At 39.9% G+C, this 27,862-nt stretch overlaps 1 protein-coding gene across 1 annotated transcript in view; it reads right to left on the bottom strand.

The window, feature by feature from the left end:
- ZFAND3 (zinc finger AN1-type containing 3) overlaps positions 1-27,862 on the bottom strand; it is a 131,931-nt gene that overhangs the window by 74,278 nt on the left and 29,791 nt on the right. Inside the window, exons 2-3 of the mRNA XM_035108144.2 lie at positions 19,393-19,433; positions 16,841-16,867 (exon numbers count right to left, since the gene is read on the bottom strand). Coding sequence (XP_034964035.1) covers positions 16,841-16,867; positions 19,393-19,433 — 68 coding nt within the window. The remainder of the gene's footprint in view (positions 1-16,840; positions 16,868-19,392; positions 19,434-27,862) is intronic.

The raw sequence follows: 27,862 nt of genomic DNA, 5'->3' as shown, positions 1-27,862 counted from the left end.
ATTTATTGTTTAGGACCAGGTGACCTCAATAGGAGTATAGCATCTAGATCAAGGGAAGTAATAGTACCACTGTATTCTGCTCTGGTCAGACCTCACCTGGAGTATTGTGTCCAGTTCTGGGCACCACAGTTCAAGAAGGATACTGATAAGCTGGAATGTGTCCAGAAGAGGGCAACCAAAATGGTCAAAGGCCTGGAAACGATGCCTTATGAGGAACGGCTTAGGGAGCTGGGTATGTTTAGCCTGGAGAAGAGAAGGTTAAGGGGTGATATGATAACCATGTTCAAATATATAAAAGGATGTCATATAGAGGAGGGAGAAAGGTTGTTTTCTGCTGCTCCAGAGAAGCGGACACGGAGCAACGGATTCAAACTACAAGAAAGAAAATTCCACCTAAACATTAGGAAGAACTTCCTGACAGTAAGAGCTGTTCGGCAGTGGAATTTGCTGCCAAGGAGTGTGGTGGAGTCTCCTTCTTTGGAGGTCTTTAAGCAGAGGCTTGACAGCCATCTGTCAGGAATGCTTTGATGGTGTTTCCTGCTTGGCAGGGGGTTGGACTGGATGGCCCTTGTGGTCTCTTCCAACTCTATGATTCTATGATTCTATGATTCTATGACCTTAAAGCAGGAGTGGGGAACCTGTGTTCCTCCAGATGTCTTATCACCCCTGATCATTGGAGCATGCTGTCTCAAATTGATGGGAGCTGAAATGCAGCCATATCTGTTGTGACACATGTTCCTCACCCCACCTTAAAGGATTGTCTGTCTCCACATGCATCTTTCTAGAATGTGCCCCCTTGCCAAGTAAAATGCAGCAGGTGGCTTTGGGGGAAGAACATTTTTAATGGTTGGAATGTCCTCTCCAAGGAGGGTCATCTAGCGTCTTCCTTGATATCTTTTTGGATTCAGCTGAAAAGCTTTTTATTTTCCCATGCCTAAAATATATTATCCACCTAAAGTTTATCTTTGTCATGGGATTTGAGGCTACTTACATTTCTAGAAGGCTGATTGCCGAAGACCATAAAGAAAGCTGATCGGCGAAGAATTGATGCTTTTGAATTATGGTGCTGGAGGAGACTCTTGAGAGTCCCATGGACTGCAAGAAGATCAAACCTATCCATTCTGAAGGAAATCAGCCCTGAGTGCCCACTGGAAGGACAGATCCTGAAGCTGAGGTTCCAATACTTTGGCCACCTCATGAGAAGAGAAGACTCCCTGGAAAAAATCCTGATGTTGGGAAAGATGGAGGGCATAAGGAGAAGAGGACGACAGAGGACGAGATGGTTGGACAGTGTTCTCGAAGCTACGAACATGAGTTTGACCAAACTGCGGGAGGCAGTGCAAGACAGGAGTGCCTGGTGTGCTCTGATCCATGGGGTCAAGAAGAGTTGGACACGACTAAACGACTAAACAACAACACATTTCTAGGAATTTGCATTTTTATCCCGTATTTTAGATATTTTGCCTTCTTTATATTTTTATTCATGTATTTGAGTGTTTGCTACCCCAAGAATTTTGTTGAAAGACAGGAAATGAATATTCTAAATAAAGTTAAATTAAATACAAATATTTATTTTTTTCTCATTGTCCAACTATTGTGTTTTTTCAAATATAATACATTAAGAGGTCATATAATAAATCATCTAAGTTTTTTTAATCAGGTGACAGATACATTTTAAAAAACATTCCAAAATCTGCAAAGAATAGATCAAGTGGTCTCCTATCTAGTCACTTAAGCTGGACCTGAGTCAACACCCACCAGGCTATTTGCAGCAGCTTGTAGCTGACAGTAGCAAGTCTAGATTCACTTCAACTTATAAAGGTTGGGGTGGGTTTCCCTTCACTTCTAACTTTTTATTCACTCCTCACTTCATGTGAAGACCACCCATATGTGCACCTATGGGCTGAATGTTGTCATCCATAACAGGCATGTAACATAGGATGGTAACTATACAATACTCACACAAGCCAAGGTCCAAAGAAATGTACTGCACAACTCATTGTGTGTGTCTAAAGGGCTTTTGGCTTTTTAGTATGAAACAGCATGCTTTCATGCCATGTAGCTTTGAACCAGAGGACTGTTTCAAAAATTTGTGTTATGGCATAAGGACCTGCTGTTTAAATAAAACACGGGACATGCCTCAAGTTGTTCTTTGGGTGCCAGCCATAGATCTAGTTTCAGACGACTGGCATGCATCTCACTATTGGAACAAGGTGCAATCCAAGCTTTCATGACAGTGCCAATGTATGTTTGAACAGCAAGGCTGATCAAATTGCAAATATAGAAAAGAGCCGAAAAAACCAACCCCTCTTCTTGTCAAAGAGTGTTGTCCTATGCATTAAATTAAGAAAACTTGAAGGTAACAAGAAGGAAACTGTGGCGCGCACACACAGAATCAAAGTTACTCTGCTTACACTACATTCTTTAAAGATGAAAGTATTAAGAGCTAGGTTACCTAGATCTGACATAGACAATGATATAAAAGATCTCTTAACCTGAACATTTGTAATATGTCCTCCACCACTCTCATGCCTCATGCCCTTGATGCAATTTCTTCATGCAATAAAGAAAGCACAAAGTACAGGAATAAATTCACATTATAATCTTTGTAGGAGGATTCTACTTCAAGCAAGGCCCTGCTTATACTACAATTAATTTTAATATTCTAGCAGGGAAGATTTTTTCCTTTTTTGTTTTAATCTGGGGACAAGAACAATTCCAGTAATAGAACGTCAACATTAATTTGAGGGGAGATGAAAAATGACTTAATAACACTGCAGCAGGATTAATATTGTACCATAGATCATAGAGCTATAAAACTCTTGACAAATTCATTTTTGTATCACTGTATATTCTTGCTAATAGGGCAGGGCACATCTGAGAGCCTGTTAATACCTTTTCTGTACAATCCAATATTAACTTACACAGGAGAGAATTTCTTTTAACTACAATAATTTCAGTTTACAGTCAGCAGGAAAAATCAGAAAGGTAAAAGGTTGAGACTTCATGCAGAACACTTTCCATTTGCTTCAGATCAACAGGTACAATTCAGAAGACAAATTCATTTTTATCAAGGAAAAATATTAGTCTAAGTGCCAAGAAAGCCATTGGAGTGCAACTACAGAGGTTTTAGCTTCTAATTGTCAACAGATACCAGAACAGTATGTGCCAGAAGCAGCCTTCTCCAAGGCAACATAAACCTTGCCTCAGCTGGCAAAAGGACAGTGTCTTCATTGGCTGTGAACTGTTCCAAACACGTTCAAAAGACATCTGCAACTCAGAAGGGAAAGGAATAAGCAGTCCTACCAGATGCCCCAGTTGCTTTCACTCCCTGCAATAAGCCCTCTGAGCCAAGTCTTGCCCAATTCCCTTGGAAATCTCATACCTGCCTCACACTAGCAGATGGCACGATGTCAAATCAAATGCATGGTGAGGTCAAAAGAAAAGGGGTATCAGGCTGCTGTAAGAACCCAGATGGAAAGGAGATTTGCCTTATGCATTAATTGAAAGAACAGCAATAACTGGGTGGCACACCTGTTGTGAGATGGTTTGTGAAATGGATTGATGGGCTCTTTGATGCCCAGAATGAAAAGCTGCCTTCTACTACTGTGCTATTTACTTGTTATTCAAATGTAAACACTGGGGGGGGGGGGAGAAGTGATCAGATTAAAATCGTTACACTGAGCAACATAGATGTAAGCCAGGATTTTTGTTAGGGGGGCAGACCTTTTATTGGGTGGGAAGCAATTTGTTGTGGGGGCAGAACCTAAGTTAGCTACCGTATTTTTCGCTCCATAAGACACACTTTTTTCCTCCTAAAAAGAAAGGGGAAATGTCTTAGTGTCTTATGGAGCGAATGCGTCTTATGGAGCTAATCCCCCCCAAAAAAATTCTGTTGCGTTAGATTTTTCAACTGTTCTTATATGTTCTTTCAATGCTGATTTCATATCTGAGGTCGGTTTTGTTCTGTAAGCTGTAGCTTTTCTTTGCAATTCATGTTTTTCACTTTTCACCATAATCTTCGTTTTTCGCAATGCAAGAATTCAATATTTTATTAAACACATAGCCAAAGTAGTACAATATGATTATAAATGTAAGTGACTTATATAGCATTGAACATGACATGTATAGCATTGGAAATGACATGTATATCCACCGTATGTACAGTTGAAGGTATGCAAAAAAATGTATTCCCTTGGGATACAGTATATACAAGCTGTTGTTATTCAGGTAAGAATTTGCGCTTGTATTTGAGGGGTGTGTGATTCAGAATATTTTTTTCTTGTTTTCCTGCTCTAAAAAGCTAGGTGCGTCTTATGGAGCGAAAAATGCAGCATGTGTTTTTATTGGCTTTTAATTGATTGGGGGCAGGTGCCCCTCCCTGCCCTCCCTTGGCTATGCCCATGCTGAGCAAATGGCAGCTAAGCATTACTGTGATTTAAGGAGCTTTTGAGTAAGTTGTGCCAGGGATTCAAAATCCTACTCAAACATTAAACTCTCACATAGTGGCTTTGGACCAGTCACATACTTCTAGCCTGACCTTCCTCACATGGTTGCTGAGAGGATAAAATGAAGGGCAGGAGAGTATGGGTGACACTTGAATATCTTACAAGAAAAGATGTAAATGCAGCAAATAAAGAAATACATAAATAAGTGATGAGGAAGCCAGATTTTAAGAGAGGTGATGAATGCTTTTGGTCAGCCTGCCTTGAATTGAGAGGTTGCTTTCGTCACACCATTGCCCTACTCTCGGAAAGCAACTCAGTGTGGTACGTACAGATTTAAGGCAGAAAGCCTTGGACAAGATCATCATAAAATCAAGTAAATGTCAACTACAGCCGTACCTTGGATCTCAAATGCTTTGGCTCCCAAACAAATCCGCTCCTGAATGATCAAAACCCAGAAGTGAGTGTTCCGGCGCGGCTTCCGATTGGCTGCAGGAGCTTCCTGCAACCAATCAGAAGCCACGCTTTGGTTTCTGAACGTTTTGGAAATTGATCGGACTCCGTTCGACTTCCAATGTACTACTGTATAGACTATGACTTCTTAGCAAAGTCTACTGCTTATAGTTATGTTACACAGAGAGGTGCTTTTATCAGACAACAGCACTAGCCTTCAACCACTGATGGTATAAAAAGAGGGTTATTGATTGTATACACACATCTGGAAGCAGCATTTCTGAAAAAACAAGGGATCATTTAAAAATAAATACTACAGGGGTCTTAACATATAATTGTCAAACAGTATCTGAAGGCCCTCAGGCTTCTCAAAAGCCTATTTTCATAATGATATATTTATGTTTGAGAAGAGTCTCTTGTGCTGCATAAAACTACTAGTTAGATATAATAAACAGCAGAAAGCTAAAGGGCTGATTCACACAGCTGTGGATGATAGGACCAACAGATACACTCGTAAGAATGCTGGGCAGGGAATGCATCACTTTTATATGTGTTTTTATATATCTGAAGAAGTGTACATGCACACAAAAGCTCATACCAATGACAAACTTACTTGGTCTCTAAGGTGCTACTGGAAGGAATTTTTTTATTTTATATGTGTGTACTTGTGAGGCCACTGGTAGTGCTAAATACGAGTGAAATTGCAACATTACTTCCTAAGCATGCTTACCTTTAGGGTCAGCATATAAGTAAGTGTTTCATCCATGGGAGCCAACACAATAACTATAGGCATTATTAAAATTTAAACATGCTAAATATAGAAAGTAAAAATGTAAGCATTAAAATACAATTGTTTTCAGTATTTCAAGCAATCAGTAATTTTGTAACATTTTCTGTTTAGACACAAAGTCCTAATGTATACAGTGAAGCAGTCCTTGCTATGCATTATGCAAATCAACAAAAACTGATCTACTGTACTAGCATATTTAATTTAACTTTTAAACCCTCAGAACTATTATCAAAAGCTTTTTACTCTTGAATAAGGCTAAATGTTGCTCTTTAATTAGAACTATTTCCATTCTAAGCTTCCAGCCCATGTTGTTTCTGAGCTTTTTTTTTTTAAGGTCATAATATCGAAAGTGCCTTATGCACCCAAAAATGCAGAGTTGTGGTTGAAGGGAAGGACGATGAATTAAACTACTTCTGGAAAATTTCAGCCAGAAATCTGGTAAGACTGTAGGTTTAATTAAAACAGCAGCAACAATGTATCAGGTTGCTAATATGTGGAAAAGTAAAGTTTACCCACTTCTCCGCTTAATACCAAATATAGTTTCTTCTGGTATATATATAAACATTCTATGGCTTGCCTTAATATCGCTACATCATTTTACACTGCATAATGCTGCCAGAATATGCAATGTTATCCCTCTCCATGGATAATAAATGGCAAATGAATCAACAGTTAGTAATTCATCTGTGTAACAAATAAGGTAATCAGGTTATTCAAGCACAGCCTTTTCACTCTCCTCCATTGAATCTAATGACATCAAAAAAGGCTGCAATGGTTACTGCAAAACCAAGTAAAGTTAAAACCTGCATTTCCAATAAAATCAGAAAAGAAATAGTGCCATTAACAAAACACATACATACACACACATATTATGGAACTATCCTGCAGTCACTATTGCTGAGACAACCCGATCTAGTTGTGTATCAAAGAACAATTATGCATCAATTGTCATGAAGAGCCAATTCCAGAATCTTTATTGATCTCTTTTTAGTAAGTGCCTAACTCTGTGGTGTCTAAGAAAATGACAATGTTATTAACCAAACAATAAACGGCTCAATTGAGTTCACTGAGACATGAGTGGTGGTCTCTGCTTGGGTGCTACAATATTGAAGCTAAGGGAGTTACATAACTGTAATAAAAACTAATATTGGTTAGTAGAATTCTGGACATTTCACATTTGCCAGATATGAACATGAAAGAAGGTAGAGGCAGTATTAACTATATGCTTGATATATGATATCTTGCAATATTAGAGAACTTGCATTCAAGGGAATGGGGCTAAATAATATCAATTCATAACTGATGTAACTAAACTTTAGAACTGGTATAATAAAGACAAAATTCAGAAGGATTTTGCTTTCGATCAAAGAGTAGTGAATGTGAAGTATTGCATACTTCTTTTTAAGGGAGTTAGTCAATTTAAGATGCTAGCTGCATTAAAACATCTTCTTAAAAAGATCCTGAAATTCTCTTTATGGATCGAACTACACAATAAATCAATGAGGTTTGTAGTTAAGACAATGAATGGCAAACATGCTCAGAAAAGCTGTATTAAAATTGTTAACTAAGTCCACACTATTGGGAGATTTATAAACATATACTTCAGAAAGCACCACTGCCTGCTTTTATCTTCAAGATAATTTCTCAGCCAGTCACTTTGGGGGGAGTGGAAATGCATATAGGTTATCAAATAGGTGTTTTGCTGCTCTTGTAAGAAGCACCACGAGAGGAAAACAGAAGCAGGGAATTCAAATTTTATTCCCGAAGTGACAAATGTTCTGCTATGATACTGCCTTGACCTGGCAACAGTTTTTCATGCTTTTGCAAGCACATGACCTGAAGGGACCCATTGGCGCATTTGGCAAATCATCTCCTAAAGCAGTAGGTTGCCGAGATCCATTAGCCAATGGACACATTAGCCAATGTGTCCTGGTTTCCTTCCTATGTAACTGCTTTTTAGCAATTTTAGATATTTGTTCTGAAGTTGCAAACTAACCTCCCCCAACCTCTCTCTCTCTCCCTCTCTCTCTCTCTCTCTCTCTCTCTCACACACACACACACACACCCAGAAAGAAACAACATTTCACCTACGTTCCTCAACACAGTAATGCCTATGGTCAGCTGGAGGTAAGGCCTCAATGTAGTTGAATGTAATCAATGTAATGCGATTGAAGGGCAGAGTGTTTGAGGACCGGGACATTCACAGGGAAACCAAAATGCTTGTTTACAAAGCTATTGTACTACCAACCTTACTATATGCTTGTGAAACATGGACCACTTATAAACACCATCTCCAACTCCTCGAAAGATTCCATCAACGGTGTCTCCAAAAAATTTTACACATCACTTGGGAAGACAGGTGAACTAATATCAGTGTACTGGAAGAAGCAAAGATCACCAGTGTTGAAGCAATGATTCTTCAACATCAACTTTGTTGGGTTGGTCATGTTGTGCGGATGCCTGATTATCGTCTTCCAAAGCAACTACTCTATTCCGAACTTAAAAATGGAAAGCGTAATGCTGGTGGTCAACAAAAGAGGTTTAAAGACTGTCTCAAGGCAAATCTTTAAAAATGTAGTATAAACACTGACAACTGGGAAACACTGGCCTGCGAGTGCTCCAGTTGGAGAACAGCTTTTACCAAAGGTGTCATGGGCTTTGAAGAAACTCGATCTCAGGATGCAAGGGAGAAACTCCTGCCTGAAAACCAATTTCCCCACTGTGGAAGGACGTGTGGATCCAGAATTGGCCTCCACAGTCACTTACGGACCCATTGTTAAAACCGTGTTTATGGAAGACAATCTTACTCGGCTACGAGTGATCGCCAAAGAAGAATAAGAAGGCCTCAATGTGTCTTTTGCATATCACTTATGAACATCAATTGCAGTCAAAGGCACTACTTCTTATATTCCAACCTGTGAATTCCACAGTTAGGCACCTTCCACACATGGAGAAAAAATGTTTGAGAGATGAGAAAGCAGGTTTTTAAATCTGGACAATTAATATGACTTAAATTGTACTTGCCTGTGTGCAATACTCTAACAAACCAGACTTTGCCTCTAACGAAGTGGGTAAATGGCATTTGGGGTCATTATTTTACATTATACATAAAGCCAGGAGTGTCCATTACAGCTTAACAAATAAGAAGAAAGATGCAGTCACAATCATGCAGGAATACAATGGGAGATGGGCGATACAGAAACAAAGCACATTTATGTGCTTTAAAAGTAACCCACAAAAGGCATTGCCTCCAACTACACTGCCTGCATCTTCCTTTTAGAAGAAGATAAACAATTCCAGTAAGAGGGCAAGGCCTAAGACCTACTAACCATTATAGAAGTAAAGAAGAAATATGGTTCATATTGTTTCACTGGAAACAACTTTGTCCCGAGGTAAACAGAGCTTACAAGAAAATAAATGGTTTCTATTTTACTCTGTGTATCCTTGAGTTTTTCTTTGACACTTTCTACCATTCTCAAGAGGTAAGTTTATTTTTGGTGAATCATAATGTACACAAGACACCAGTGGCTAGTTTCTGGCAATGCTGCAAGAAGTCAGCACTGAAGATACATACACCCCTGAAGTCCTGTATAGATATCTCAGTTTTGACAAACAATACTATGTAACAGTCAAGAAATTTGTTGGGAATAGTATACTTACTGAATTGAAATGATGGCACCTTGGGCCACCTCCTACCCCATCTATAATAGGGTTTATTAGCAGTTCAGTATGACCTTCTTATTTTGAAAGTGTTCACAGGAGGCCAGTGCTCATTACAAGCAAATTAATGCCAGCAACAAGTTAAATTAATCTTCTCACCATAATTCTTGGCGGCCACAATGATTCTAGGTCTATCAAGGTTAGTATTTTAATTGCTTGTCATTCTAAGTCAGGAGAGCAATAAAGAAAGAGGGTGTTTAGGTAATTCTTGTATTTCGCCCACCCACACCGCTTGCTATCGATTAGCAGAAGCCTTGAAGACATGGAGCATTGTACTGTATTCCTATAAACCCCAAACAACTCTGAATAATGCATGTTTCTAATGACAAACATTATGACAATAAGAAAGGATGAATTTGGCTACTCTTCAAAAAAGGAATGTATTATTGGCATTTTGAAATTCACTCTCTCATAGGTTGGTCTCCTTTTCGAAGAGAAAGAGTTAAACAGTTCCTTTTACTCCCAAAGGATTTTAATCCCACTCAGCAGTGCCATGTTTTATTTAAAACATACTCTCTCTCAGTAACCACTTGTTCTAATTGGCAAGGCAAGGCAAGGTCCCAAAAGCACACAGCTCGTTACATTCAGTTTGGATTACAAAAACACGATGAAACAAACTGCATCGAAATGTACAAATTAACGGCTCAGGAGTGCACGACACGGACGTGGAATTAGATTGTAATATGGAACCAACTCTACAGGGAGGCTGGGGAACAAATCACTAGTGTCTTTATAAACTATACAAGGTTTCCAAATGAGCAAATACAGAAAACAAGAGGACAAGCTTTTCCATAATTCAACTAAATTGCTAAACATGGAAAGAAGAGAAGATTCCTTCTCTCCCACTCCAGTCAGCAAACATGCAACAAGAGAACAGGTGCTACCAAAATATAATAATAATAATAATAATAATAATAATAATAATAATAATAATAATAAACTAAAGAAATCATACTGATCAGCCCTTAGAGCTTCCTTCACAATGACAACATAGAAAAGTCTCTTCACAACTAAGTCATCTGAGAACATGCACACACAGGGGACTAAATTAGATATGGTGTTTCAGCAGGCCTTGCGCAGAGCAAGGTTAATGGTCAAGAACTGAGAACAAGATATTAAGAAGGAGTATGAAGCGAGACTATTACAAAGTCATAACACCCGACACCTTTAATCAGAGAGGAGAATGCACAGCATCACACACACATATATTTGTGAAAGGCTTTCCATAGGTCTTTGACCACAAAACTTCAGTGATGGTTTGTGAAGTCTGCCAGGCATTAAAAGGACCAGAATGGGGAAGTGTCAAAAAGCTAAAGCAGGATTCAGACCTTTAGGATGGCTAGAATCCAACAGTTACAGTAACAGCAACAGTAAATATGTAACATTTTACAGAATTAAAATGTCCTAGATTAAGCCATATTGATATGATATTCCAACGACATATCAAAGGTTCTCAAGGTAGTTAATTAAGAGGGACCCATCCATGGAATGGGTAACTGGATCCAACTCTCCTTTTTAATAGTTGGGATCTAAGTAGTTGAAGGAATGCTTGCAACCCTATATCCTGTAACCCTAAGATATCACCCTATCTCATTGTCCCTTATTAGACCTGAAGCATATGCCAACTAGAGAGCCCTTCTGGCTATGGCACTCAATCAATGCACCACCCTCCCCAGGGACATTTACCTGGCACTAACATTTCTTCATTTTTAGTTCTTGGCAAAACCCTTTTTAGTCTCTCAGGCTTTAAAAGCATTTTTTGGCATTTTAAACTCTTGCTGACTGCTCTGGTTTTATCTGCTGGCTGTTTGTATTGTGTGGCTTTATTATCTCAATTTTGTAATCCATCTGGGAACCGAATGTGATGAACAGAGGTATTACTTTAAATAGATTTTATCATCAGATTTGGAACACACTCACCCCCTCTCAACATCTCATTCTGCACTGTTGTAACTCAATTGTTAATCTAAAACAGGGATGGGTAATGTGTCGCCCTCCAGATGTTGTCAGACTATAACTCTCATTATCCCTGGCCGTTGCACAAGCTGCCTGGGGCTAATGGGAGCCCAACAACACTTGTTCCCTTCCCCCTGATCTAAAAATGATAATTTGTGAGTAAAACACAACAAGTCAGCTATATAATGTAAGCATTTTGGATATTTTGAAGACCTACATACATTTTGAGAATACTGTAGTGGAAAGATGAATCTGTTATCTACACATATACAGCTATGGGGTACATTTATTACCATTTAAAGCAATAGTTATGTTAACATTTTTAAAAGCATGCTAAATCAGTTGCGTATAAAACAGACAGGAACACGAAGTACTGCCAGCTTCACAATGCTAGTCAAAGAATGACTTCAGCAACAGTCTTGCACCAGACACTCAACAGGCTATGGCTATAAAGGCAAGCCTGAATGCTGTTAAAATACACCACAAAGCACTGGCCTAATGGAGAAACACAAATTGAGGTGCCAACTTCTATCAGGCTTTAATGCAGGAGAAATTGTACTGCAGCCCTCCTATTCACAAGAGGATGTTCTTGAACAGACAGCTTAGAGCACAACTCCCCCTTTCATGGAATGCAAGCACGTCCTGCTCTGCTATTGTGAATCTGGAAATTTCTTTCTGCTGACAGCCGGCTACTAAATTTCAATATAGAATGGCAGATCTGAAATATTCAAATTGCCAGTATTTGGAAATTCTTAAGGAAACATTAACATATTTGTATTGCAGTGGATAGCATTGTTGAAACTTAAGGCACCAGTGCCAGGACCAAGAAGAGGGTCAAACTTGTATGTAGGTGAAACAATAGATTAACATTATCTCCATAACACATCCACATTTGGTTTTTGAATAGAGCCTGTAAAAGTGAGATATGAATATGACGCCCTAAATAGTTCTAGATCAGGGGTGTCAAACTCAAATTCATCGGGGGCCGCATCAGCAGTTTGGTCACCCTCAAAGGGCCGGTTGTATCTGTAGGACTATGTGTCCACTCTTTATTATCATAAATTATTGTCACTGCATTCAATTATTACTGTTTTTTGTAATAATGTAAGTAATAACTAGCTCTGAAAGCAGAAACATAGTCAGAATAATGGCAAGTAGATATTTAAATGTACAATTATTGTACAATTTATTGAAAAATGATTTTTGGTAACTGCACTGGGTGGTGGAGGCTCGCTAGGGTTTCATGCAGGACCTTTGCAGAGCTACTAGTACCTGGAGATGCTGGGGTCCTTCTGCATGCAGGACAGATGTTCTGCCAGTGAGCCACCACCCTTCACCAAAGGGACTGGCTGAGGTTGACTCACTGGAGCTGCTCTCCTGGTTCCAGGGTTTAAGGGCCAGAAGTATAGAGCAGCATCCTATGTTTCTGAGGAGAGGGAGAGGGAGAGGGAGAGGGAGGGGAGGGGAGGGAGGAAGGAAGGAAGAAAAGAGGGAGTGGGAGGGAGAGAGGAAGGAAGGAAAGAGGGGAGAGAAAGAAGAGTAGGAAATAAGGAAGGGAATAAAGAAGGAAAGAAAAAGAAAGAGGGAGAGAAGACGGAAAGGGAGAAAGAAGGAAGGAAGTAGAGGGAAAGAAAGAGTAAGAATGAGGGAGAGGAAGAAAGATGGGAAGGACGGAAGGAAGAAAGGAAGGAAGAAAGAAAGAAAGAAAAGAGGGAGCAGGAGGGAGAGAGGAAGGAAAGAGGTGAGAGAAAGAAGAGTAGGAAAGAAGGAATAAAGAATGAAAGAAAAAGAAAGAGCGAGAGAAGACAGAGATAAAGAAGGAAGGAAGGAAGGAAGGAGAGGGAAAGAAAGAATAAGAACGAGAGAGAGGAAGAAAGAAAGGGAGGGGGGGTGGCCGCCTTGATTCAGCGCCAGAAAAGAGCGCGAAGGGACCCAGGGGCAAAAAGCATTTCCTGTGCAGCATGAGGCAGCGGGTGTCCGTTTTAGGAGAAGTGCGTAAAGCCTCAGAGTTGCATGTTCGTGAGGCTGAGCCGCTGCTGAGCTCACGTTCATGAGGCCGAGCCGCGGCAGGAGGAGGAGGTGAGGCAAGAGGAGGAGGAGGCGGCTACCCGGGTCGGTGCCCGGCAGCGCCGTGCGGAGAGTCCCGAGCCTCTGGGACGCAGAAGTGCTCTGTAGCACTTTGAATCCTCCTCCTCCTCCACGCAGCGCTGCTGGGTGCTTTGTCTGTGCTTCAGCAGCAGCAGCAGCCGTTTCCAGGCGCCGAGCCATGGCAGGAGGAGGAGGATTCAAAGTGCTACAGAGCACTGCTGCGTTGCAGAGGCTCGGGACTCTCCGTGCGGCGTTGCCGGGCGCTGACCCGGCAAGCTGCCTCCTCCTTCTCCTGCTGTGGCTCGGGGCGCTCCACGCAGCGCTGCTTCGGCCGCCTTTCTACCCCCCCCCCCGGCCCCAGCTGTTTGTCGGCTCTTTGTTGGCGTGGCGCTTCAGCAGCAAGGTCCCGCTGCTGGGTCCCACTGGCTGGGGCGCTCGGCGGGCCACATGACTAGGTCTGGCGGGCCGGATTTGGCCCCCGGGCCTTGTGTTTGACACCCGTGTTCTAGATTCTTGTACCAGCAGCAGGGAGCACTGTGAATCTAAAAACAATTCAGGAGTCAGGTGGCAGGGTGAGGTGGAAGAGATGAGAGAGAGCACAAAGTTCTTCTATTAAAGAAGAGAATGATGCCTTTAGTCACTTAATGAGCCAATTTGATAAGCCCATAAAATGACACGTTGAGTCCTTCAACCTGCCACAAAGAGAGGTGAAGCACTAATCTGAAGCATAATGATTGGGCACTAAAGCAGCTTTTATAGTTTTCTAAACCTATAGTGAAGATAAAACCAAGACAATTTTGATTTAAGTAAACCCACTTTACAGGAGAGATTCCATTTAGCGCACAGTTATATTCTATTTTCTTGTCGCAGACATACATAAACTAATATAAAAAAAGTCAAGGTGCTGAAATAAAAATCTATTCTGGAATAAAACATTTAAACTTGCTCCACTGTCAACAATAATGTTTTCTTCTATCTTGTAGAATTTGTTTATATTTGATATTATTTTAACTTGCCAGAGCAGCTGACCAAAAGGGAAGATTTCATGATGTAGCTCAAAGCAAATCAATCAAATTATTCAGGCTTACTATTTTAGGGCATGCTGTGCAGCTGCAATTCATACTCCTATTATGTAGCAGTATGGATAAAAAGTATTGCTATCAAGTATCAACCAGTGGATCAGGTATGGGGCTTTTATCTCTGCACACCCATAGACTCGCTGGAAAAATGCCTTACAATCCCTCAAGCCTCAGAAACCAATGTATTAAAGCAACAACAGTAGTGATCTACTTCATATGGCAACTGAAAGGAACAATGATCTCAAAGCATTTTGTACATCAGAAGGCACAAACTGAAACATTAAAAATTATTGAAGCTTCATACAAATTGAAAGACTTGCCTATGAAGGTTCATGGCACAATAGATGATTTGTTCTCCCTTTAATCATCTTACAAAACTACCCCCCCCCCTTTTTCCAGTGTTTATAATGTGTTACTTTTTAAACTGAGAATGCCCTCAGTTTCTATTTTAAATGCCTCTCCTTATTCAGTTTGTGGCCAAAAAACTGGTGGTGGTTGTTTTTGTTGTGTAGTAGTAGTAGTAGTAACAACAACAAACAAACAAACAAACAAACAACAACAACAACAACACTTTATATCCTGCCTTTCTCCATGACAGGGACCTAAGGTGGATTACAGCAAAAAATAAAAGAATAATTTTAAAAAAGTTAAACATTGATAAAGAGAGAGAGAGAGTGTGTGTGTGTGTAATCTATTAATAACTGACAAAGAAAAGATCCGCTGGAGATTCAGTAGCTTTAAGCTGCTTAATTAACCATCACATTTATAAACTAATTTCCAATGAACACATTAGCATATTTTTTCAGAATCTACTGCTGTGACTCGAAAATAGTTTGGAAAAACAGTAGGCCTGTTCCCTTTTAGTCTTTTGCCATCTCCACCTGTCCCCCTCCACTTCCCATTCCTTCAGAGTAAACATAAAGAAACATTTCTCTCAGCCTTATTGTTGTTCATCGCATCATAAGTAGCTGGGCTAAAGAGTCCAGGTTTGGAGAATTGGGGGTGCGGTGGAGAGAGTATGGCACTCTTATCTGTTTCCTCTTTATGATAACATGCAAGATGCAGGGAGCCTGTATGGGGCAATTGCTTAGTAACCCAGGAAGCACATTTAAAACTTTCCCATCACTCCACACACTCTGTCTCTACATGCTATTATGTAGGGTGTCTGTTGTAGTAACCAAATTGCTCTATCAGGTTCAGTACTTCAGGAAATGCAAAACAAGACTAAATATTTACCTGAAGGCTGCAATGGGCAGTAGCCAACTAACTTTTGTCAGCATAAAGATCTACACTTGAACAACAGAACTCCCCATCTCCTATCTTCCCACCACACCCCATGCCATTCCCAAATCTGTTCTGGAGCGTTGTGGGAACCTCAGCAAAGACTGGAGGAAGTTCCGTTACACAAGCACAAATACGTGTTCTGCAAAACAGATAGTGCCCAATGAATACACTAATTCACTAACCTGAAACTGCATCAACTGCAATTCTCTGATTTATTTTTATAATTGTGTAAGCATAATAAATTATAATAGAATAATGGGGAGTGTGGGGGTTGGTTGCCTTGTTTTACTTCCTGCTTTTATTATATATTTTGTGTTTTTTATCTTGTATTTTCATGTCATGAACCACCCTAAGATCTATGGCTGAAGGGTAGTGTGCAAATTTAACACACACACACACACACACACACACACACACACACACACAAAATGTAAACCCCTGAGGTCAGCCATTTATGGCGAGAAGATCTGCCACTCCAGCTGCATAGTGACACAACTAAGCAATTTAGTACGCGTTGAGAGGGGTCTTAAACAGGGGCTTCCAGCAGCCAGACATCAGAACCTTGCCACCTGTGCCACCAATACTCTAAGACAATTCTATGTGAAACTTTACATTATTTCCTTTATTTGGATACTGAGCCCCTACTGTTTACAGCAAGTTAAATGGGGTGGCCAAGCAGCATTTGATCTTGTCACTTATTACTTGCTATTTCAAAAATTTGAAACCTGTTTCCTTGGTTCTCCCTTCCCCCTCCTACTCCATGAGTGCTGTACAGCAAACACTCAGGACAATTAGGCATATTCCCTAGCCCTTTTGGATGTATGAGATCACAATAAATGTGAAATATGGAAAAATTAGTTTGAAGGATTAAAACAACCACCATTTGTTTAACTCACTTGACCTAATCATTTACATATTTCCATTCTTATTTCTATGACCTGGAGCAAAGGATGTTGGTCTGTGCAATGGACATGGATAGCACAATTGTTTTACAGGATTTCAATTAATTTTGTTGGTTTACTAACCTGTTTCATTGTGTGGATTTCTTTTTTCTAAAAAAAGAGAAAGAAAATGAAGTGAAAATCAAGAACTCTCAGGTTTTCCTTTATACATTCAGTTTGCAATATTCTAATTAAATGTAAACATGAAAAAGATTGCATTATAAAAATACCCATTTTAGAGCGTTTCAGTATATGAGAAGTAAAGCCTAGCATTCCTTTTACCTTCTATATTGTATTAAAGTTCAACATTTTTCTTATTTAAGTGTCCTGGCTAAAATCCCAGGGTGCTACATTAACTTGTTTTCAAGTCTCAGAGGCAAAACACCAGTCATAATACTGTCAGAGGACTTCTTACAGCAATATGATGATGGAACACAATTGGCATTTAGGCAGCCACATTATATTTGCACTAACCGTTTACGCTTAACTCTCTGATAGTGTAAAAAAGACCACAATCCTGGGTTTGGACACAACACTAAGCTGACCTTTCTCTGGTTTGTTTATTCACTAGCCTGAAGGGAGGAGCAAATAGGAAGTGATCCAGCTGTGTACACTAGCAGAGTTTATTAAATAAAGGTTCGTAACTTATTGTTACATGTAAACACAGACAACATGTAGGCAAATTTATTGTAGCATAAGCACCTGCGGGCTAGAGCCACATTGGGCTTCTTTGAGAAGAAGGATGGGATATGTATTTCACAGAATCACAGCTAGAAGGGACCAGAAGGGTCATCTAGTCCAACCCCTGCAATAAAGGAATCTTTTTGCCCAACATGGGGCTTGAAACCATGACCATGAGACTTAGAATCTCATACTCTACCAACTGAGGTATTTTAATAAATAGTAATAAATATTAAGTGCATGTGATAAAATGTGCTTTAGTTCAAAGGCTAAATTGTTAAGGGTTATGGCTTCTGCTATAAAATATCCAATACTGTATTGGGTGATGGGGTTTTATAGGATGCTACTCCTTGCATACTCCAAGTTGCCTATCTCCTGCAGAGATAAAAAGTGTGGTTATATCTCAATGGAACACTATGGTCTCTGCTGCTCCTGCCTATTTCAAACAAAACAATGACCCTAATACAGTGGTACTTCCGGTTACGAACAGGATCCGTATCCTGGCTGTATCCTGAAAATTTCGTAACCAGAGGACCGCTTCTATGCACAAGTGAGTGGCAAACCCACTTCTAGGTTTGGCGCGGCCATAACCCGAAGATTCCGTAACTTGGAGGTTACGCAACACGAGGTACCACTCTATTTAATTTGTCATTGCTCTTTGACATATTTTCTTTCTTTGAGAAATAGCTGATACCTTGTGCATGCCTCTGAAATACTTTTAACATTCTAAAAATCAACACTCTTACACAGCCAAATTCAACTATAGACTTATCTACAAAAGTGTTCCTACTAATATAGTGCTACGTTGTAATTTTGATACTGTAACAAGAACAGCAAAAGCTAAATATCTCAAGAGCACTTCGTTACAACAGCCTAGTAACTTAAAAGCAGCAAAGGCATAACAAAGGACTTTGTTCATTTAACTGGTGGTACTACTATGACTACTTTCTTCTATTACAGACTGCATTTTGTGTACTCAAAGGTTTTACAGTACCCATCTCATTCATTTATCCTCACAACAACTCTTTAAAATACACCATTCTTTCTCCCACTTTACATAATGGGACTTGCCAAAAGTGACTCAGCTTGTAGATATATTACATTATATATGTCAATCTACAGAATTCTATAATGGTTTATTTCCATTGGTCATATGATTATATTGCTACAGGGCTGCAGAACATGGGAACTAAGAATCTCTGCTCCAAATCAGAGGTCGGTCTTAAAGAAGTCAGTGGGCTGGATGAGACCAACAAGAACAGAATTCACAATCTTGCTTAACTGCAGTATTGCACACATCTGAGCAAATATCTGTCTCTTTGCCTTTGCCCTCCATTTGTAAAATGCGGATAATAGTGACTACTGTTATGAGAGGACAAAATGAAACACAGTAAAAAGCACTTTATATAAGTGATGAGATTATATGCAACAAAGCTGTAGGTTGGAAATTGAGTTATTTCCCACTATTAGACAATATAGTTAAATATATTTCTATTGCTAGAAACTTACAGGTGGAACAGAAATATTTTCCCATCCAGTACTGGAGCTACAAACACAATTCTTAGTTTAATTAACATAATTAAAGCCTGCTCTATTGAACTAGAAATTCTAAAACTGCAATCAGAACTCTTAATGTGAGTAGCTTTGACAGGAGTTGTCTAGTTCAAGGGCATTCCAGAGTTCTGTAAACTTTGCTGAGTGAAGGCTTGATTGGTGCCTGTACGCAAGAGGCTCTTGCTTTTATACACACTGGAGATTGTTTCAACAAACTTGAGCAAATAAATGAAGCACCGGAGTGAGGAGAATCTGATTTCATGCACACACACTAAGAAACAGACACCCACACATAAACTCCAAGGGGGATGCCAACTATGTGCTTTAGATTGCCTATTTTAAAAAGGAGAGCGGGAGAGAGAGAGAGAGATCTCAAAACCAAACCTTTACATTGCACTTACCAGCAAAGCATTTGGAACAGAGATTCATAGTCTTGCTGGACCTAGAGTAAGAGGGGGGGAAAGGAGAGCTTAATATTCCTGTTGGTAGTTAATACAGGTTTATTTTATATAAGGGGGGAGAGAGACAGACTGGAACAAGAATAAAAGTAAACAACTGCTGAAGTAAATAGTTGTGCTCTGTTGGAGAAAAATAAAGTAGTAGCCAAATCATCTTCATAAATACACTTTTCAGTGACACATGACAGAAAGACTAATTATTTCACTTGAATGTTACAACTCTCCAGAGATGTGGTGTATCAGTACCTAGCACCACAACAAGCAACACAACATTAGTATCAATACAGTCATACCTCGACATCCAAACCTTCGACTTCCGAAGGTTTCGACTTCTGAAGTTGACAACCCCGGAAGTCTTTTCGCCCTGCGCCCACGTTCTGTGCCTGCGCAGAGCGGCGCCTGCAGTCGGCGCCTGCACAGAAGCACGAAATCGCACTTCGCACATGCGCCGACAGCGTGCTTCAACAGCCGAAAACCTCGACTTACAAAGACAGCCACGGAACGGATCATCTTCGTAAGTCAAGGTACCACTGTAGTTCAAATCCATTTGTGTCTGAAAGGCTGAAGTGGGGAAATGTTATAGTTCAGAAGAGGTTACAGGTAGGTAGCCGTGTTGGTCTGGGTCGAAGTAAAATAAAAAAAATTCCTTCAGTAGCACCTTAAAGACCAAGTAAGTTTTTATTTTGGTATGAGCTTTCGTGTGCATGCACACTTCTTCAGATACACTGAAATAGGAGTCCCCAGGCGCTTATGTGGAGAAGGGGTGGGGAGGGGGTGGGGTGGGGAGGGGGTATCAGAAGAGAACAGTTCAATTACACTAATCCCCTACCAAAACCCAATAAGGAATAGATATACTCTCCAAGTAAACATATCCTACTTAGTCTCAACACTGCTGGAGGAGCCCCTCTCTCTGAAACAGACCAATGTTGTCTTCTAATTCAGAGCTTCCATTTTTAACCACTACAGTAAATATCTCCATGACTTTCTTCTGTAACATTTCTTTTAAAATGAAACTCATCTCTCACCCTTACAACCAAAGATAATTTAAGATTGAAAATGTAGATGGACTTCTGAAATTTCATCAGGCAGCACAAGGGCTGTTACTGGGCAAGAAGCACTTCTACTGGGTAAGGAGGCTTTGGTAACAACCTTGTATTCTTCCCATCACTTTCCCAGTAGGAACTGTGGAGCAGATCCAGACAAATTACCAAATATTCAACATACCAAACAACAGATTACCAAACATTTTAAAAGGAGAGATATTGGAGTCATGGGAGACTTAAACTGCCCCGTGTTTTGGAACCCAAACTCTGCCAAGAATGTAAGGTCCAACAAATTCCTCCCTTGCCTTACTGATAATTTCATTTCCCAGAAGAAGGAAGCAACAAAGGAGCCATCTATCTTGCACTTGGCCCTTACCAACAGAGGATCTGATTGAGAGAGTGATCATGTCCTCTTGGGTTTCGTGATCCAGAGGCAAGGGAAAGCTAAGTGTAGTCACACATGCAGTCTGGACTTTTAAGAAGACTAGTTTCAAAAAGCTTAAGGAACTACTGGGTGAGCTCCTATGGTCAGAAATACTCAAAGAGAAGGGAATTCAAAAATGGATGGAAGTTTCTTAAAGGTGAAATACTGAAGGCACAACTGCAGGCAATTCCAACAAGAAAGAAAAGTGGGAGGCATCACCCAAAAGGAAAGCTTGGTGATAGCAGAATAAACAATGCAATAAGGGAACCTCAGTGCAAGATAGGAAAAGAGGTGGTGAGCATAGCTGCCAAGTTTTCCCTTTTCTCGCGAGGAAGCCTATTCAGCATAAGTGAATTTCCCTTTAAAAAAGGGAGAACTTGGCAGCTATGGTGGTGAGGGAAGACCTAGCTACTTTAAATGAATGTAAACAACCTGATGCACTTAATGAGCTGCTCCCAATGATACTAAAGGAGCTTGAGGATTTAATCTCAGTTTGAGAATTATTGGAGAACAGGTGAGGTCCCTGCAGACTGCAGGCAGGAAAATGTTGTCCCCATCTTCAAAAAGTGTGTTTGTGGAGAAGACACGTGTAACTAAGACTGGTGAGCTTGACGATACCAGAAAAGGTCCTAGAACAAATAATTAAACAGCCTATCTGTGAGCACTTAGCAACGGATGCTGTGATTACTAAGACCCAGCATGGGTTTTTCAAAAATAAGTCATGCCAAACAAATCTCATTTCTTTCTTTTTTTTATGGAGTTATAAGCTTGATGGATCAGGGGAATGCTGTGGACATAGTGTATCTTGATTCCAGTAAGGCTGGTAAAATGTAGGTTGAACAAGGTAACCTTATCAGATTACCTCAGAGAACTGGGCCAACGGATGTTTCCAACTCCCACACCACCCTATTTCTCAATCAAGCACTTTGCCTGCTGCTGTGTGCAGGAAACCCAGTGATACTATTTACCTGCCACAGCACAAAATGAAACAAAGGAGCATTAAACATAACATTTCTAAGTGCCATAAGGAACACAGACACGCCTCAGTCTGAATATTAAAATCAAGCATAGACCTTCAAAGCTTCTATGTGCTTATTCCACTCAAGTAGTACATACACTCTGTGCCAACAACTTGCACAGATTATCTACCTTGAGGAAAAATCACAAAAATTAAAGCAGCAGGCTATGTCAACACCTGCATTGTTAGTATGCTGTACTTTTGTGCCATTTGCTTGGAAGTTAGATTGTTTGAAGTAATTCAGTTAGCTGCAGCTTCCCTGAGAAGCCATTAAATCTCAGGACCAGCTAAAAAAGGAAGATGCAGAGTTTAAATGGTTTAGACAGAGAGATTTTCAACTTTGTTCGAGCATTAAGAAGGTAGGCAAGTTTCAATTTGAAGTCTCCATAGAATTTTTTCAAATGTTCATATTCTGGTACCCAAATTGCAAGGCAGACATTGTGTGTGTGTTTAATAACAGGGCTATCAATTCTGGAAAAAGCAACAGCTTGTGTGTCATCTTTTAAGGCAAAGAATTGTTTAAACGCTGTTGACTGAGTTTCAAAAGTCAATTATTATGCAAGTACAAGGAAATAAACAGTAAGGAAACAAATATAAGACATTATGAAGCAAATGAATAGGTTAATTTTAAAGTCACAGCAGAAAAAAAAGGGTAGGGTAATGGACTCTCGTTCCAGAAATATCTCAATTTTCAAAGCAGAAAAAGGCTCTATTTGCACACTAACAGCTTTATGCAAAGTGATGTACAAGTATATCAAGAATAGGTACACTACATTTTTGTTGAAGGTGACCTACAATATTCATACCGGAGTTCAGTGACATTTTCATGATGGAAAACAGTATTTATAAATTGCTTGCCATTTGCTGGACCTATCAACTGGAGACAATTGTTATTTTTTGGTGTGTGCTTTAGCACCATCATACTGCTAGCAATACAGCTGAGATACACTATTTTACCAAATAAAGTTCTGATCAGCTTACGATTCAGTATTTCCTACTACATTGTAGAATGGCAAGGAACAGTCTTGCTTAGGATTTCTAGTACTCTACAATATCTCAGCCATTACCATAACTCTCAGCTGAACATAAATTGTTTGCTGTTTACCTTCTTACATCTAAAAATAATCCTAGTTCTCAAAGCAGCAGACGATATGATAAACCTAAACTACACTATTTGAATTGCAGGTATGGGCTCCTTATTTGGAGACTTTGGGGTTTGTTTGTTTTTTCAAAAAATGTGTTTTCTTGATTTTCAAAGCTTACAGAAGCTGTTATAAAGAACAAGAATAAAATAATAAAGAGGTAACCAATGATTTTAATCTGTTTTATTTGTATTATTATTTTATAATATTTTATAATATTTATATTATAAAATTATTTATATTATTTATTGTTGTTTAGTCGTTTAGTCGTGTCCGACTCTTCGTGACCCCATGGACCTACACAGCTATAATATCTACAGTCTATAATATGTTCAAATAAATAACTATTGATAGTTCCCTCCATAAAATAACATCCTGCACTTTAAAAAAGGTGTCAGAAGAGTTCTAAGCCTCGTCTAGACCAGTGTTTCCCAACCAGTGTGCCTCCAGATGTTTCGGGACTACAACTCCCATCATCCCTAGCTAGCAAGACCAGTGGTCAGGAATGATGGGAGTTGTAGTCCCAAAACATCTGGAGGCACACTGGTTGGGAAACACTGGTCTAGACATATAGAGCAGGATTCTCCTAATGAACTCCACCAGTTGAAGCTCTACACAAGTTCCTAATGAACTCCATCAGTTGAAGCTCCACTCCCCCTGTGCACCCCCTGAAATAAGCTCAGGAAGGGGGTGTCAGGAGAAACCCAGAACAACACACAGAGAAGGGAGGTGGGATTGTTCCATCTGGCAAGCTGATATGCTGCACAGATGGAACATTTGTTAACAGCTTGGTGTTGAATTCCTCCCCCAGTCTCCAAGTCCAGACACAGATTTGCCCATTCATCAGCCACCTAACAACTAGGCCTCAGAAAAAAATAGTTACTGAAGCATTTGTACTTCTAAAGCCTTGCATTTATTTAGTAGTATTAAATCTTTTTATGAAATGCTCTCATGAACGAGGAACTTTTAACGGCATTCCAATTGTTTGTGCTCCCTTCCTATTAAAGAAATGGTGATACTAAATGGCATAATTTTCTGCATTATATATCAACAGAGGTTTTTCCACACAGTAGCCTGATTCACACATCATGCTAAACCAAACCATAGCTCAGTGAGAACATGCAAGCTGCTGGACAGGAGAATGCAACCAATTTGTTCCTCTGTTGTGCTGAGCTAAGCCATGATCTGACTCGTTTAGCCTGGAAAACAAGAGACAGAGGAGATATGATAAAGGTAAAGGACCCCTGACAGTTAAGTCCAGTCGCAGACGACTCTGGGGTTGCGGCGCTTGTCTGCAGTGTTTGTCCGGGTCATGTGGCCAGCATGACTAAGCCACTTCTGGTACAATGGAGCACTGAAACCAGAGCAGCGCATGGAAATGCCATTTACCTTCCTGCTGGAGTGGTACCTATTTATCTACTTGCACTTTTTGGTGTGCTTTTGAACTGCTAGGTTGGCAGGAGCTGGGACTGAGCAACAGGAGCTCACCCCGTCACGGGGATTCGAACCTCTGACCTTCTGATTGGCAAGCCCAAGAGGCTCAGTGGCTTAGACCACAGCGCCACCCGCATCCCATAGGAGATATGATAGCCATCTTCAAATACCTAAAGGGCTGTCACATGGAAAATGAAGCAAGCTTGTTTTCTCCTGCTATGATTCTATGATTTGCTGTGAAAACCAGGTACAGGATTCTGATTTAGCTCTCTCCAGACTAACCACGAACTGTAACCAAAGTTTATCCTAGGTTTGCAGCTTGCAGTTTGTCTGGAAGAACTAAGCCACGGCTCCAGGCTTAGCTGAGTGCAGCACAACAACAAAACAAGAAGAGCAAAGCAGCTGAAATCATGTCTCCTAAGAGCCAATAAACTCACATTTTTGAGCTAATTCATGGTTTGGCTTAGCAAACCAGATCACTGGAATATGTACCTTATTACTGTATACTGTATTTCCCACATGCTGGCACTAATCCAGCAAAAGCTAACCACTACCAAGTACCACTGATACCAAGGGAAGAAATTATTTACCATGAAGCTTAGCTGGTGCCTTGAACAATTTCCAGAGGAGTACACATGTTAGCTTGTGGCAGCAAAAGTATAGTCTCTAAACGTATTACAAGAGTCCAATAACTTTATTATCGTGTAGTAATAATAATAACTTATTATTTATACCCCGCCCATCTGGCTGGGTTTCCCCAGCCACTCTGGGCGGCTTCCAACTGAATATTAAAAACAGTACAGCATCAAACATTAAAAACTTCCCTAAACAAGCTTTCGTGGACTTAAAATCAACACTTTAGTGATAATGAATTGTTTTGTATACATAAGACTTAACCCAACCAACATGGAATTTATTGCATTTCATTTCAATTTGACTATTGTGTGGATGTACCTGCCAACTCATGGATAACATTCTGTGCACCTGCTGAAGCACTAGTCCACAAAACCATATAGCTGTAAAGAAGGTATTATATCTCTGAGGTGCAACAGGACTCCTTGCTATTCTAGTTTCTGCGGGTTTATGGCCACTTTGTGCAACTTTTCTATCAGAGGGTTGTGCTGACTGAATCATGATGCACATCCTTGTGAGGATATTCAAGTTCTTCTCTCTGCAAGACATAGGTCCAGGGAAGGAATAAGATAGGCCATACCTTATTAATTTTTGCACTTTTAGGCAGATGGGCTGGTACCATTTTTTTTAAAAAAAAATGTGGCTAGTAGCGAGCACAACTGCACTACAGAATGGAATGCTATTTTGCTAGTATTGCTTTCTGCATTTTTTAGAAGTCCAGCTGAAGGATATGTAGAGGTCACTAATTTCTTCAAGAAGTTAAAAAGACAGTTATTTTATGAAACAACAGTTTTCTTTTTCCTTTCTTTGGATGGTACAAATTACATATTTGTTTAGAAGTTACACAGATGCTGATCGTGGCAAGAACCAGTTCATACCATTACAATCCAATTTTACATAACATTAGATTCTCTTATAATGGAAGCCTCAACTGAACTCTGCAATGCTTTTCTCAATTTTTAACAAGCAAAACAGAAAGGGATGCAGCTGTACACCTACAAAAATGAAATTTTCAGATAAGGAAAGCATTTTCTTCAGCAACAGGGAGTGGCGCTGCTATTTTTACATGCATTAGGAAGCACATGGCATAAAATCCAGACACTCAGCTTTCATCCTTGCAGCTGCAGTACATAAAACATGAATATAGCACCTTAATATCTTCCATGTTTAGGGGATTTAGAATCTGTATGTGCATGGCAACATGTCCCTTCCTCATAGTTCCTGGCCACGCTTCCATTTTCATATCTCTTCTCTGGCCTATTATTTATCTACCACTATCCCCACACAACAAACTTCCACATATGAGAATACTTGAATACATTTCCCAGGAAAATCCAAAACATGACTATTTAAGAAATGCTACAAAATAATTTTATTCTAGCAAATCTACAGAATTTTTTTTAAGTATTTAAAATTAGAATACTATTTTATTATCATTTCAGATATCAAATATCAAGTATCTTCAATTTTACTTAAGACTGAGCTCCTAATGTGGCACCCATGGGCACCACAACATCCTCAGACATAGTCCTTAGAGCCTGCCCAGGCCCTGTGCTTAAACTATTTTTATTCTTTTTAACTGAGGGGGGGGGTTGTTACTTTTTTGAGGGGGAGTGTTACTTGCTTTTTTTGTCAGTTTTAGGGTGTGTGTGCATGTTTTGGCCACTGGAAGGAGGGGTTCTGAGCACTGAGAGTTTCTTCTGTAAAAAGGGGCATTTGCAGTGCCCACAACAGTTCCAAGAATTCTAGATGTGCTCCCAGGTCCAAAGAGGCTGAGAAACTCTGACTAAAGTTATTCCACATGCAGAATAGGTTAGATATTATTTAAGGATATCTACTATTTAAGGAAGGTAAGGACAGAAACTTTGTGAATGAGGCATGCTGTCATCTACCTTTCTCTTGCTACTAACAGCCATTTACTCTTCCGAACACTAAAATTTGTTCATTGTAATATCTCATTCTTCAATCTGACAGCTCCCAGGGCAGCATTATTTTCCCTTATTAGTCAAGGCATACTGAAGGGCAACCCCAAACACATTTTGGCTCCTGCTGAAGCAAGCACTGTGCTAACCTCTGTATTCTACGGCGGGCAAAGTATAATATTTGGGATATCACTCACAAAAGAGATGTTTCTAAGGCCCCTTTGAAAAGGCCGTTAAAAATGGTAAAAGCAGCCTTCAACAAAGGAAACCGTGGCCTGGTCAGAGGTACATGATCTAGGCTTAATAAATGAAGACACACACACAAGCCTTGTGCCTGCACTTCTGTCGTTACATCATTCTGTGGCCTTTCTCCCTTCTCAGTCTGCAGCAATAGAAAATCTCCCGGTTAATTAACCACAGCTTCCTGCTATGTCTAAACCTGGAAACTATAGTTACCAAACTGCAACAAACCAGCATCTTAAAATCAACTTTGAACTACTGTCAAATTACAAAGTTGGAAATATAAAACCAACCAGGGCAGAATCTGTTTTTGTACTAATTCAGAAGTACTATGGCAAAAAATTAAGATTCAACCAGAGGAGAGAACTTTAGAAAGCGATACAGAACTCCCTGCTAATACATAAACACTTTATAATAATGCCAAGGGCAGCATATCTTCTATGTCACTATCTTCAAATGATTTCCAATTCAGAGAGGCTCCCAGGATGCAAGGATAAGCAGTACAAAAAAGTTGTCTAATCTACCAGTGAAAGTGACAATGACAAAAGTAAGTATTC

This window comes from Zootoca vivipara, chromosome 3 (genome assembly GCF_963506605.1).
Source record: "Zootoca vivipara chromosome 3, rZooViv1.1, whole genome shotgun sequence".
In the NCBI taxonomy this organism is placed as follows: Eukaryota; Metazoa; Chordata; class Lepidosauria; order Squamata; family Lacertidae; genus Zootoca; species Zootoca vivipara.
The sequence above is the reverse complement of the archived record's forward strand: the minus strand, read 5'-3'. Positions and strand labels throughout refer to the sequence as shown.